Raw genomic sequence first — 15,546 nt, 5'->3', positions numbered from 1 at the left:
TCTTTAATATTGCTCCTATACAGGACCAATATCAGCCTTTATGGGGCCGATATAGAGCCTATATTGGCTGGAAAATGAATATAAAATAGCAGGTGAATCTGGAAAATCTATATAGGGCCCATATTGGTTGTAAAGTGGTTGGAAAATATTGGGTGAATCAGATAATTCTATAAAGGACCAATATCAGGAAAATAACGACCCTTTGAACCCTTATTGAGCCAAGATTCTTGAATACCGGTCCAATGAGGGCCTGAGTTATTTTGCTGCCAGTGACGAGATCAGGTTATTTTTCCCACTAAGACTGATTTCCTTTAAAATTCCATCTAAAATCATCACTATAATCAACAACACTTTGCGGTTTGTTATCATTGATTGATTGATTGCAACTGAATATACAGTAATAAAATGTATGTGATATTTATAAAAAAACTGTATCCGGATCAAAACATACAAAATACTAACAAGTAAACCCTTTAACGTAAACTGCCAAATCTACACCCAATTGTCATTTCATCTTTCCCACAACGTCGAAACATAAACCAAAATGCAATACAAGAGTTTGATTAACTAACACCTATGTCAACACCTTATGTCAAAAGAGCTAAACACCTACTGTTGTTTACTTATCAAAATACTCCGTATCAAATAAAATAAAAATAAAAAAATACTCAGGACTAAAGGAGCATATTTAAACCTAAATTCTTATGGGACATCATAATTGACTTCAACTGTCATCCAGTATCGTTCACAACTTGAAACAAACCGTTCCAAATTCAAACAACGCCCAAGCGATTTTGAGCTGTAGTTGTCGTAAGTACTCGTGGGACATGAAGAGAATAATGGTAATTCCTCATCATCAAGCTTAGGTGATCACAACATTGAAGAAGTTAATCGCTATATTGGTAAATAAGATAAATAAAAATTTGAGAATTTAAATACGAAGCAAAACGAAATATAAAGATATTCATGTTAGCAAAAACAGCACTTCATCAGGGGACACACCGCCTTGCAAACATGCTGGAGCTGGAGCCTTTTTGTTGTCCGTGATAAAACCAAATACTGACAGTGCCCTGAAGCCCCATAATGGAAGATAAGATGCAATACCTCAAAAATTCAAAGATTGAAAAGTAAACAAAAATCCAGTAAAACACAATAACACAAGTTAAAATTACACTTAGAAAAAAAAACTGTAACTGACACACTGAAATACAAAAAGGAAGTTACATTTAGAAAAACCAAAATAACGTAAATTGTCAAATTTTTACTACATTAAAGTGAAATTAAATAATACCTGTGCTGACCTCCTTTGAAAAACTTGAAAAAGGCAAAATTCCTGAATCATTAAAATAAAGTGCTGCCATCTATATTCATACGAAACAAAAAATCATATTTTTCACCGCATAGCTATATCGGTAGTTATCTTGATGCGTATATTAACAACGTATATTAACATGCGTATATTAACATTTATTATCCCTAACAAGTACCTATATTTAATTCCATAAACAAGAAAGGGTATTTTAATTTATAAGAATTATTGTTATTGTTTATTTTCTGTGCTAATTCTTCATACCTGCAAATTTAGATGCTATGACCATAGTTTATGTTCTTTTCCTTTTTAATTCGTATAACATATGGTACAGACCTTTTAAAATAATTCAACATACATTTGCTTTTCAGTGTATATATCTGATACAGGGGAAATCACGGAAAAAGATGAAATGACGTATGAATTTTTAAAATCAAGAGACTATTCATACGATTATATCACAGCAGTCCGGTCCAAAAAACAGCATCCTGTAAGTATAAATTAGGAAAGTACAAATTGAAACAATACAAATTAAAACAATACTAATTAAACACATATAAAACTTTAAAAAAGGAAAATTGCTGCATATTGCAGTTTCTAGTTATTTAAATATGTTTTGAAATACATATTTTAATTTTATTTAGAAATAATTAAAGTAATAATGTTAGAGAATTAAAATAACTTCTAGACTATCAGGAGTAGTGTTAAAAATATTGTGTGCCGAGTTGCCATTTCTTAAATTTTCTTAAGCATTTACAAAATTAAAAAAAAATTTCTGGGAAAATTTTGTATGACTTCATTTAAGCCGTGAAGCAATTTTAAAACTGGAAATTTTTATACGCTTTTCAAATATTTATCTAAGTGTTTCTAATTTTTAAAATGTCAAGAGATGAAAATACAAATATTAATTTTTTGCACTTTTGGAGTCTTAACAGCTTTCTAGAGAAGTTTGCTACTGAAAATTTAACATCAAAGATATATTTTATAAATAATTAAGATAAGTTTATTAAGATTTTAAATTTTCTTCAGTAAGAAGTTGTGAAGCAGAGCAAAATCATGTAATACAAAAATAGTATAACGATTTATAATTTTCACTAATAATATTTTATAGTTATAAAGACACATTACTTTTATGATATGATATGATATTTTGATATCATATGATATGATATGAATGATATCATATGATATGATATGAATGATATCATATGATATGAATGATATCATATGATATGATATGAATGATATCATATGATATGATATGAATGATATCAAAATGGTATCAAATATCAAAATCAGATATCGAAGTGATATTTTGATATCATTTTTAATTTGTAAAATGTCATGGGATGAAAATACAAATAGTTACTTTTAACCATTTTGGAATCTAAACAACTTTACAGAGAAGTTTTCGACAAAAAATTAAACAGCAAAAACATATTTTTTACTAATTACCAGATAATATTTTGCTTTAGTAAATGAATATTTAAATTTATTCGCGATGTTGAGGTATTTTTATGTAAAACAAAACTCGTATAACGATCTATAATTATTACTAATAACATTTAACTGTTAGAAGATTATAAAAGAGATATTATTGTCAGTTTCTTTGAAAACGTCATATAATCATAATGTACTTTTAATATGCTTTTTATAGTTTACTTATGTCCTTAGATAAAGTATTAAATGCAGATATATATTACTATATACTACCTCATCTAAATATATGTATATATACGGAATGGTTTTTAAGTTTTTTAAATACCACTTATTAAGCTCGAGTAGCAAAAGCATTTCATTTATAAATCAATACATCTCTAAGATGAAAATTAATAGCTTAAATTCTGTTTTCTTTGTGGAAGTCTGAAAAAAATTAGTCATCCTTAAAATAAGATATGGCTCTAAGTAGAATAAGAAATCATTTCGAAATCAAAACTAAAATACTTTATTGTAATAGTTAAGATTTATTTAATAAGCAAAATATCTTTATATTTAATAGTTATAAATCTTTACTGTAGTTTAGTAATATATTTAGTTTTACGTAATCCCACTTTTTAACTATTTTCATTCCTTGACTTATCCTTAAAATTAAGGAAAATTTTACTTAAATCGGAATAATAGATGCTTTTTATTTTTTTATTAAATAATATTCCTAAAATTGGAACTTTTACGTTGCGTTCATTTTTTACTTGTGTTTATTTTAATTAATATTTCCTTTTCGTATGATAAAAAGTATATCAATCACCTACGTGTAACAGTACATCACAAGTTTTGCAAGTATATCAGGTTTCTTGAAGTTATAATAAATTGGTAGAGAATTAAATAGTAAAACTTGAAAAGTATGGAAAATTACGCCCATTTTTTAAAATAGTCACCACGAGACTATTTTAAAACGCTTGGCCTCGAAAGCACGAGTTAGCTCGTGACCTGTCAGCAATGTGTTAATATTCAAATGCATATCATTATATACACTATCTGGGAGAAAGTGACGGGACAACTGTAAAGTTTGGTGGAGGAGGATTGATTGTACGGTCTAGTTTCTCCTGGTATGGCGCAGGCCTACTGGTGAAGGTTGATGGTATGACGAAAGCCGATGGATACTGTGATATTCCCGACAATCTAATCCTTTCTACCTTGTGGTAACGTACGTACGGTATGGATGATTGCTTGTATCAAGACGACGACGCAAGATCCCATGTTGCAAGGAGGACTCTTGATTTATATGTGAACAACAACGTTAAACGAATGGAGTGGCCGGAGCAGAGCCCTGACCTTAACCCAATTGAACATCTCTGGGACGAGTTGGACCGTCGGTTGAGGGCCTGCAACCCACTCCCCAAAAGCAAGCATGAACCATGGAACTTCCTGTTAAACATTTGGAAGGAAATTCCTCTTGCCACTATGTCTAATTTAGTGGAAACCATGCCCAGTAGAGTTGCAGCTGTGATCGCAGCCAAAGAAGGCCCTACCTATTAATTTTAATAAATATGGGTTTATGTCGTTATAGAGTCGTGTCCCGTCACTTTCTTCCAAATAGTGTATTACAATAGTATACCGTTGTAAATTGAATTTGGAGGAAAATAAATTTAATTATTGTATATGTAATTTGATCTTATCTTGGGACAACAATCCTGCTAAAAACAATCACAATATTCATAAATTATTTTTTTCAGGAAGATTTATTAATATTTTTCTTAGATTAATCAATTTTATTTTGCTATACAACATGCATAATTTTCGCCAAGTCATTACATTTCCCATATCTTGTTGTTGTTCATTTACGTCGCACTAGAGCTGCACAATGGGCTATTGGCGACGGTCTGGGAAACATCCTTGAAGATGATCCGAAGACATGCCATCACAATTTTGATCCTCTGCAGAGGGGATGGCACCCCCGCTTCGGAAGCCCGACGACCTGCACGCGAAGTCGAACACTTTACGGTAGAACAGTTTAACGAGGACCAATACCGCACACCCTCGGTCCCTACGCAGAGTGATCCAAGTGGTCACCCACCCGCACACTGACCGTAGCCAGTGATGCTTGACTTCAGTGATCTGCTGGGAACCGTGTCTTAACGATCAGTCCACTGCTGGACTTTCCCATATCTTAATGAATTACAATACTATTCGAAAATATTCAATGTGGAAAGATGATTTGAATGCATTTATGTAAAAAAAAAGTAGAAAGCAACCTTAAAAAGTACATCGCTTTGCAATAAGAAAAATACGCCAAACTCGTGAACGCTAAGTTGTAAAAAGTTGCAAATAAGTGTTAGTAATTTATAGTTTTTCCATTTAAAAGCTAGAAATTAAGGAATAAAATTGTTTTTTTTTTTTTTTTTTTTTTTAATNAATTTTTTTTTTTTTTTTTTTTTGTTAACTGGGTCCAGGTAAATTAAACTATTTGTTCTTATATCTATTAAAAATCAAATTTTATAATTTTGTTTATTTTATTAGGTGACGGTCATTTTGTTTTGTGTTCAAAAATAATTACGTTAAATAAATAAAATAATATGGTTGACCCGGTTGGAACCCGGCTAACTGAAAAGCAAAGTAAGAGTAATACGTAACCTATATTTTCACTAAAATTTGAATGCAACTCAACTAAATTTGAACTTAGAAACATTTTCCAATTCCGAAATAATGATTAATAATACACAGTAAAAAATGAAATTTTGTAATTTAGTTTTATAATATTCTGTGTTCGTATTTAGAAAAAGAAAGTTTATTTTAAAAATTTCTGTAAATCAAATTTAGATATAACCGCTTTAAAAAGGAAACTACGAAATTACAAGAGCAATTTTTCGTATAAACTAAATCCCAGTTTAAAAGTTTATAGAATTCCTTAGTCAATATAATCAAGATATGCGATTCTATTGTGAATAAGTCTCTTATTTAGCCTCGAGGTAAAGAGCTATTCCTTTTCACTATAAATAAATTAGTTACTCTTCTTTATGTAAAATTGGGGTGTACGCATTGTTACTTAAATATCAAAGTTTGCTTAAGGCTACTTTTCAAAGCAGCTTTTGCACTTACGTTAAATAATAAAGCTATAGTTTGAGTTTATTAAAGTCTAAGTAAAACTTCAGCTTTATGCCATGTGCCGTGTTTAAAAATATTTACAGTATTCAATAAACGTCAAATATTTTAACTAATTAAAACAAGCTATCAATTTTGCTACATTCTTTATTCTGATTAAAATCCTTTAATTCAATGTAATATTCTCAATTTTAGCATATTTTTGTAGTTTAGGAAGTAGTAATTTTTTTTACATGCTTTTCATTTTTACTAAAACATGGATTTTCCTTATATTAAATTTTGCTCCATTGAAAACGGTGGCTCTGACTCACAATAACTTTAATACTCCGATGAATACTCCAAAAAATTACTCCGATGAATAATTTTCAATACTTTAAATATATTGAAAAGGGATGATCCGGTTTATAATGCAACAAATTTTAATAAAACATATATAATTCATAAAAATGTAATTAATTTTTGTCATGATTACATTAATTTTCGTTTAGAGGGAAGATGAAATAACGTACGCAGAGTTATCCCATAAGGAAGCACCATGTTCTGTGGTGAATCGAATTCAACCACCGACAGAGTATGCAGAATTAGACTTTCAACGAAGGTTGGCGTATCCATGGCCTGCGTCTGTGAGAGAAGAAGCCATTCGATCTTCTTTAGAAGCAGGGGAGTTTCCTCTCATCGGAGGAGCTTCAAATAAGAGCAAAGTGAGTTTACAAGTATGAGTATTAGAAACATTTATAAAATTTATTATTGTTTATTTTTAAATCAATTATGGTTAATAAACTGACGCTGATGCAGGTACTCGTATACAGGAGGGGTTTCAGAATTCTACTGAAAAATTCAAAGAAGTGATAAAAGGCATCAAAAAATAAAAATTTAACATCATTGTTGTTTCTTCTAATGACACTTGAGCAGGCGAAGCCTCCCAACAATTGGTCTTTTGCGATTTAAATCAGGAAAGTGTGCCTTTGGTTTGACAAGAAAGCACCGCGAGGGTGAAAATGCGTTTTATCTTGATGGCACACTCATTCGGAGAGGCACAGACATGGATGAGGAGGGGAAGAAAACTGTCTCCAAATCTCTGTTCCCAAGGTACTGCTCATTAGCCGATCATATGACTCCGCAGATTTTGCGAGTTGGTATATCACATATACTCGGTGGGTCTTAGTGGAGTCGAGGATCAAATCCCTGCCCCTCCGAATCAGAGTCCGATTCTTTCGCACTGGGTTACCTTACCACGACTTAAAACACTTTCCAAAGAGCATGGGGTCCCAAATAACGTTAATAGGATGAAAATTGCGAAAAACCATTAGAATTTTCAACGTCACCCAGGAAAAAAGTTGCGAAAGATGCTTCAATTCATGAACGTGGATACCTGCAGATATCAAATGCACGCCTACTAACTTCAAACACATCCCGCAATCGTAATTACATCACCAGAGGATGTCACTTAAATTTACTCTTGTAATAATTAATCAAATAAACCTCTTTGTAGTTGACAACTTTGTAGTATCATTTGCAGTTGTTTTCCAGCTTGTCATCAAAACCGTCGAGGATTACTCATAATTTTAACCCCCTTAATACGGTTTGTATCAATTTTTCACTCTGTTGATGCCTTTTATCACCACTCGAAATTTAGCAGTTGAATTGCGGTACATCTTGTTTAAGCCCTGACATGTAGACATGTGATTAGTATAGCGTTTTATTTCTGAAGTGTGTGTAGAACATGCTGAAACCTTAATGTGTTCCGAAGAAAGCCCAATATCTACTGGATATCAATGAGCACTCATTTCGTTGATTACTAGACCCTGTTGTTTACGGATTGTAAGTAACCGGGTGTTTTCATCTCTAGGGTACTTTGAAACTTTGGGGAGGTTAGGGCATGCAATAAAAGGAAAACATCTAGAAAAAATGGAGTGTGATTCAGCTTGACATACTTGTGCACCTACCTTAGTTTTGATGCTTACTCATGCCATGTTAACTTTCTTTGGTACTTGAAAAAGTCTTTGAGAACTCATCAGCTTGAGTCGGACGGAGAAGAAATTATGCAAACAATTTTGGATTCATACAAGCAGAGTAAAAGGAAGTTTCACCAAAGAAGTTTGAAGTGAAGAGTTAAAGCTGCTGTAGTTGTATAATGAATTTTTATGGTAGTTTTGTATAACTTACTTACCTAATCTGAACTCTACAGTTTTTGTGCGGAAACTTTTTGATCGCCTTTTAAAGCTGTTAGCAAATGAAAATATATTGCATATGCAAGTTGACTCTGTACTTCGATTATTAACTGAAGAGAAGGTAGAGTACATCAGTAGGATTCAAGATTGCATATCGAGTCTTGTACGGAAAATGTACCGAGTGCCACAAGATGATTTTCTTGTTATGGATTAAGTTTTCGTGAACATCTGAAGTAATACTTTTATTTTAATTTGCTACTTTACTCTCACCTATTTATGTATGGACTGGTTGTGCACAATGAAATTAATTTGAATGCAAATTCTGACAACATTTATAAGTATCTAGGCCCAAATTTATGAGCAGTATTGTAGTTTATTTTCAAAACTAACTTGCACAATTCGTCAGTTTGGCTTCCAAATCAGTGAATTACAATAAAACTATACATTTTGGGCCTATTTTAATTTATTTTTTGACAATATGCATTAAAAATAAGAAATAAACTTAAATTAAGATAATTTACATGCGTAATTGCCAACTAGCTCACCGAGCGGTTAGCATGCGTGACTGCGAATCCGATGGCTGCGGGTTCGAATCCCACTTAGGGCATGGGTGATTTTGCATGTTGTTCTCTGTTAAGGGTAATATGTGAATATGGCCTAACCTATGAATGGGTACTTGTGGCAGTGTGGCGTGGGTAATGTTGCTTGCCTCCTTGACTTTGGTCACAGGGCACTCACTGAGCAATGCAAAATGCGAAACACTTCCGGCCCCTTCCATGGCGAAGAACGATAAGTTCGAAGCCAGATGTCAAAAAAATGAAAGGATACAGATTCAAATATGTATGGACTGTTAATTAAAATAATAAAGTACCCTTATTGGTATATGGTGTCATTTCTAGTTATGGTTGCTACGATAATCTGAAGTTTCATGAAGCGTCATTCCTCTTCTCCAAATTTGTATTCACTATGTGCTGACTCCCTCTGTATTTTAGTACATTTTAATGATTGATTGATTGAATGTAGAAGTTTTATGGCACAAGATCCAAAGGAGTATAGGCTGCGCCAAACAATTTGTTGAGTTAGATCTAATGGTAAATTGCACACAATAGTTTCATTGTCATAAAATAAATGAAACTAATAAAATTGTTTATCTCAAGACACGTATTTATAAGAAATTCATAAACATCAATAAAAAGCGTAATTCTATAAAATACACAGAAAAGGTAAAACGGTTCATGGGTTGGAAATAAGAGTGAATAAAATCAGATAAAACAGTTATATACAATATAAAATACCAATAGCTCGCAGATGCGAAAATGTTAGGATGATGAATATCATCTAACAAATCCTTTAGTACATTTTAAAGACAATGTAATGCAAAGTAATTTATATATTTTATCGTAATATGCTCGAAACTGTCTCGCTTAATTTATATATTTAAAAAAATATACATTTGTTTATTTTTAGGAGAGCTTGCATATTCCTGAAACAACAACAGAAACAACGCCGTTGTGAAAATCAATTTCCTTTTATACAAATAACGATTGTTATTTCGTAAGGTGCAAAGAAAAATCAAATATATGGACATTACCGCAAGTGAATGCTAGTCAAAATCCTCCTTTGCAACTGAAGAGGAATAAAAAAGTCTTTCTAAATGCTCATACCTTTATCTACACATAATTCCCGTCCTATTGCAGGCTGATGTTCTTGCGTCTGATTGGTCGATCGCTCCATCAATAGACATATACCAAGAATGTATTGGAAAGAGAGCTAATGGAATATATTGAAGAAGAGTCACTAAGAGAAAGAAATAAAGAGCTTGAGTATGGTATAAGAAATAACTTCTAGTTTCGGAAACGCTTTCATGCTCTGTGATTATGGAGGATTATTGAAGCTAATCCTCCTTATTAGTCTCTGTGAAACGAATTTCTTTTTGTTTACGAAGTATGGAGTATTGTTTACGCGATTAAGTAAAAAATAAGTGCAACATGATAACAAATCGTGAGGAAGGAAATTAAAACATGTTTCGAATGGTGTGAGGAAACTACGGGAGACAGTTGATTAAAGAGGCTAATTCTGTTTGGTTCATTTACCAATCTATTGGAAAGAATTTTTGTAATCCTTGGAGATTAATTTGTGGTGGAAGATAATTATATTTTTTTCCTGAAGAAACGAAAGAGGAAACTAAGTTAATAGATTGAATAAGAGGTTTTCTGTGCTCATGATAATTTTAAGGTAAGTAACAGAGTTGTAGTCAAATGTCAAAATGAAAATTAATTTAAAGGTTTATTTAAGGCAAATCACAATCTTATTTAAAAGTGTTTTACAAAGTTCTTTCGGCATAATAAAAACGAATTCTAACCAAATTTTAATTTTAAATTATTATTATTATTATTTTTTGTCGCATGCCTGTTTAGGCAGTGGGGGTGCGATTGCTCCTGTTTTTCAGTGGCGCCATCTATGGCCAGGAATTCGACTTCTGCCAAGCCATTCACACAACCACAACCTTTTTTAAAATTATTATATACCATATTTTAAATAACATTTTGATGCAGATGGAACACCGGTGTTCTTTCTTTTCTGACGCTCTAATTACAAGAAAAATATATTATTGCATTTAATTAGCATATTTAAAGTCACCCATAAAAACCATTAAGATTAACACTTAGTGCTTGAAAACTCGATATTTTGAACGAAAGTCATTCAGAGTGATATCTTTTTTTATTCTCACTGTACCTTCAATTAAACTGAACAGAACGAAATACAAAATATATTAAAGGCTTTGTCTTTTAAAAATTAACATTCCATATATTAAACATATTATGCAATTCATAAAATAATGAATTCCGGGTATTTAAATTTTTAATTCAAGAACGTGACCGAACAGTTGGAATCTGTTTTGATTTGCTTTGTTTATTTGCTGAACTGAATTTGTGCTGTAATGTAAAATAAGGGACTATATTTTGTTATCTGCTGTCAAGAATAACAAAGTCTTAATACATTGAGTTTAGTTGGTTTTTACTATCATAGATCCTATTAGTTAGCAACTAACTTTATTGTAAACACACAAAAAAATGTCTTAAGATTTTTTCTCATTAATTGTTTTTATTTGTTTCTACGAATGTTTCTTTGTTTTTAGGTACCTGGATACACTTCAAACTGTTTATCTGCAACCAACTGCATGTTTTTCAAAAATAAAAAAAATGCTCTATATGTGTCTAAAGCAAGTTTTTATTTTTATTTTATATGCTAGTTCATATTTTAATCCTTATAATAATCCATATTTTAATCCGTATAAGTCACACGATTACTATTTCATGTAAAACTTTAGTAAGAATAGGGTGAAGTGGGGTGAATGCTTAGACAAAGTTGAATTAGGAATTCAAATTATTAATTAAAACAAAATCAGAAAAGTAAACGAGACAAAGACACACACTACAATTGAAACAAAATCGCAAATAGTTTTAAAAATAGCAAATGAAATGGAGATGATTAATATCAAAAATATTTCTTTAAATGTAATTTTATCCATGAACAATTATAAAAAATGAATTGGTAATTAAAAATACTAGCTAATTTTGAAAATAGACTAAAAGTACTGCAAAATTATTAGGGCTGGGCAAAAAGCCATCTTACATTCTTTGAGTAAAACTGCTGAGACAAAAATACTTGTTAACTAGTTTGTGAAAGAAAAATATGTATAAAAAGGAAGTCTCAAATGCATATGCGGTAGTAATTTTAAAATACTATTTTTGATAAATTTACGGTTGTTATAGGCCTTGCAACACTTCACCCCATATACTGAAGTTAATATAACTTTTAAAAAGATAATAAATGTATGTGTACAAGAGGTCTTAATTAAATGTTTATTAATATTCACAACTCCGAATAAATTTATAAGTAATGAAATTCAGTTTGAATGATTAAATATGATTTGACTATTTAATTCTTACATTAATTCATTTCTAAACTAAGTTAATCAGATTATAAATAGACACTAACTCTAAGATGTATCATAATAACTTAGATTTTTTTTGAGAATTTTAATGTTTTTCCCAATTTTAGTTTCTAACTAATTTAGTTTAGAGTTTAACAAAGTAAAACTATATTAATTTACACTACTTCAAAGAGTTTAATATTGAGTTCATAATAGATAAAAAGGGAAATTTACTTTTAGAAAGCTCTCAAATTATTAGATTTTTTTCTAACAGATGACCGATATAAAATAAAATTAAAGCTTAATTACATTTTGCAACGGTATAGTGAACATTATAAGGTTATACCGCATAAACTAATATATTTTGCAATTTCATTATATGACTTGATATAGTTAATTTTTTTTAATTTTGCGGAATTAAAGCTGTTTTTATATTTTGAGTAAACACGTTCAACTTCAAAACGCACATGCATAGTTTTGGTTAATAAATGTTTGATAAAAAAATAAAAACAATTAATGCAATGTGCAAAAAAGAGCAATTTATAATTTTCACACACAAGGTCTTAAAAATGTGTAAACAATTTTAAATGCTTACTTGCGTATCAAAATTATTATTTATTCGCAAGTAATTTCAAAATATTCTTTATTCCTATTATTTAAATGCAAACACTTCCAATACAGTTTTTCGAACAATCTAACAAAATTTTAAATTTTTTTCATCAATTATATTATGAAAATGTATGTTTTGAAACCGAAAAAGAAACAATTTATTAAACTGAATAATTTATGAAAATACAATTAGCCAAATTGACGTTCTCATTTTTTATTTTAACTTGAATATTTTAAAAAAAAATTGTTTCATAAGAAAAAAATGACTGAAATTCATTTGTTTCAAAAGTAATAAAAGTTTTCATAATTTTTTATGACTACACAAAATCGAATATTTCAGAAAAAAATATTGAAAATGGTGAAACAAATAATTTTCCACCGTTGAGATAATTAAGTAATTAAATAAAAAGTATATTCACTTTCTTTATTTTAGATTCCGCTAAAGGAAAATTAGAATTGATATATTTTTCTGATTAAACTGATATTAGAGCCATTTCTGCAAAATGGCTTGTCCAAAAGATTTCATAATTTCATTATTTAAATTTAAGATTTAATTGTCATAAGGATGTAAAACTCTTTAAATGAAAAACGTTCCACTGAATCTTGAGGCTTAAATAGTCAAAAATCAGATTTAAACCTTCAAAAGAAAAAGATTTAAAAAATCAGACAGAGCTCGTTAAACTCAATAACTTTTGAATCAATTCGGTTGCTTCAGATCTCATCAAGAAAAAACTACTTTCGCCTCAACAAGAGTTTTTTGTTATTGACTCCACGTGTCTGTAGCATGTAAATTTTATTTTATATATTCTTTATATCCTAGAATTTTTATTTTTTCCTGAAGATTTTAAGTTTGTGAAAAATTTCTTTTTCTTCCAACGCAATGCTTTAATATTCATAGTTTCTGCTCTCAAAACTTTAAAAAAAAACAATGGAGTACTATTAATTCTCTCTAATACAGTAAAAAACATCTGAAAAAATTTGTTATATTTTGTATATCCAAAATATAGCTGGTATTATTCAATGGAACTCTGTAAAGTTTCGTTGAATAACATTTGAATTAAAAGTATGAAGTATTTGAATTATGAAAGCAAATTTCAAGAAAAATTCCCTTTGTCCCAAGAGAGCATTTCATTTACGAATAGATGCAACATGCTTATAATGTTTGAAAACTGTTTCGTTTTTAGTTATAATTCAATTGCTATAGAATGTATCTTATATTAATTGCAATATTAGTTCAATAACAAAATCTGTGATTAAATTATAATGAATTACTCATTTTAAGATATGCCAGATGTATGTATATTATGATTTGTCTGTAGTTATGCATACTTGTGAAATACTGGCAGCTTCTTCAAAGCTCCTAAAAATTGTTAAAAATGACACATATTAAAGTAACATGAAATATATGCTGGTAGCTGCATTTCATTAAATGGTGCGCTGCTTCACATCGTGATATTTTCCAAATTCTATCGCCAAAGTTTAAACTAGAAATGTATTTAAACTTGTATGAAAAAAAATGAGTGCCTTCTCCTAAAACTTTTTGCAAGAAGGAATTTATGTAAACTTCAGATCAAACGGACAATTTGTAGATAAAAAAAAATCTATTATTATACGTCCACGTGAAAAATGATGGCTGGTGTAAAAAAAAATGTAGAATGCATTTTTCAAGTGTACTGTTTTTGTATGTATATAAAAAGATTTTATCAATTTTTGTTGTTTTTTTAATTTGTGTTCGTTAAATATTTGTTTCAGGTTTCAAGTTTTGTCATGCTTAATTTTGTTTAACACATAATCAAAATAACCCAACAGTGTGCTCTCAGAACCAATCTTTAAAAGAAAATAAATCTTTAAAGGCAAAGTTTTTTTAAATCTTTAAAGAAAAACAAATTCAGTGTATAGTTTATTTGCAATCATTCAATGATTTTCCAGAAAAATATGCGATCTACTTATGAAAGTTAAAATTTTGGAGCATCTAAGCATAATCTCAATAAGCAAACGGGCATTGCGCAGTGGGCAAATAATATAACTGTTTCGTTTTTTATTTCAATATGCGAGTACTCGAATTTAGAAGAAAAATAGAAATTCAATCGACCCTATTGAGTTTCACTTATTAGTGTTTAATGAAGAAAGAATCTGTCTTGACACACGCGTGGAAAAAGGTCAAAGATAGAACGAGGTAAGGTTAACTATTTAAGTTCTGAGTATAAGATAAGTTAACTGTTAACTTTAATGCGTCAGGGTACCAAAAACAGCCTGTGTTACCAATGTACTTGCTATATCCGTGTCGGTTTTTCAGGTAAGAGTAGACAGATTTTGCACCTCTTTACCGGTTAACTTCTTCCTCTCACGTGACTAGAAAGACGTAACGCATGCGCAAAGTAATTACTTACAGAATGGAGCTTGCGCATTATTGATCCAATTTTGTAAAGAAAAGAAATTAATGGGTTGGAGGTGATTAATATTCAATTTTTTTATTTAATAACTTGTAAAAATTCGTTATACAATACAAAGAAAAATAATATGAATGTCAAAATGCGACTTCCTATCAGCGTAAATACCAGCGGGTATTAAAAATGACTTCGAATTTTTTTTTTTTTTCATTCTTATAAACACTTAGTTACAATAATGTGAGTATTCATCATGAAGAGAATTGTCTTAATACTATTAAAAGTTAGCTACCATTAATAAATTTGACTCCTATAAAATTATGTAATCAGGAACAAATATTCTAACCCATTTAAAAATTTTACTATATGTTATATATTTTAAAGCTTTTGCAATTTGTTTTAGAAAAAAATTCGATACTTATTGTACGAAAATAAAAATTGCTTACCGGTTCGAAATCTTCGTGGTAAATCAGAACTTTCACGTCTATCTACACTACTTTTCTTTTCAAATTCTAAGTAAATGCTTTACTTGTATATTTTGAGATATTATGAAAGCCCAAAAGATAAGAATAGTTAGAATTATAAATAAATTTA

At 30.0% G+C, this 15,546-nt stretch overlaps 1 protein-coding gene and 1 long non-coding RNA gene across 6 annotated transcripts in view; one reads left to right on the top strand and one right to left on the bottom strand.

The window, feature by feature from the left end:
• LOC107437455 (nephrin) overlaps window positions 1–14,274 on the top strand; it is a 421,258-nt gene extending 406,984 nt beyond the window's left edge. For all 5 annotated transcript variants that reach the window (XM_071177693.1, XM_071177694.1, XM_043057060.2 and 2 more), the window contains 4 exons: window positions 1,681–1,799; window positions 6,337–6,549; window positions 9,487–10,254; window positions 11,159–14,274. In XM_071177693.1, the coding sequence (XP_071033794.1) occupies window positions 1,681–1,799; window positions 6,337–6,549; window positions 9,487–9,534 (380 nt within the window). In that variant the 3' untranslated portion in view covers window positions 9,535–10,254; window positions 11,159–14,274. The remainder of the gene's footprint in view (window positions 1–1,680; window positions 1,800–6,336; window positions 6,550–9,486; window positions 10,255–11,158) is intronic.
• LOC139425011 (uncharacterized) lies at window positions 1,705–15,509 on the bottom strand. Its single transcript, XR_011636172.1, has 4 exons — window positions 15,399–15,509; window positions 9,684–9,816; window positions 6,358–6,532; window positions 1,705–1,797 (listed from the first exon to the last, which is right to left on the bottom strand). It is a non-coding gene; the product is annotated as an uncharacterized lncRNA (long non-coding RNA).
• Window positions 15,510–15,546: the final 37 nt, after the last annotated feature.

Source organism: Parasteatoda tepidariorum, chromosome 2 (assembly GCF_043381705.1).
Source record: "Parasteatoda tepidariorum isolate YZ-2023 chromosome 2, CAS_Ptep_4.0, whole genome shotgun sequence".
Classification (NCBI taxonomy): Eukaryota; Metazoa; Arthropoda; class Arachnida; order Araneae; family Theridiidae; genus Parasteatoda; species Parasteatoda tepidariorum.
This window is presented reverse-complemented; position numbering and strand designations above follow the sequence as displayed.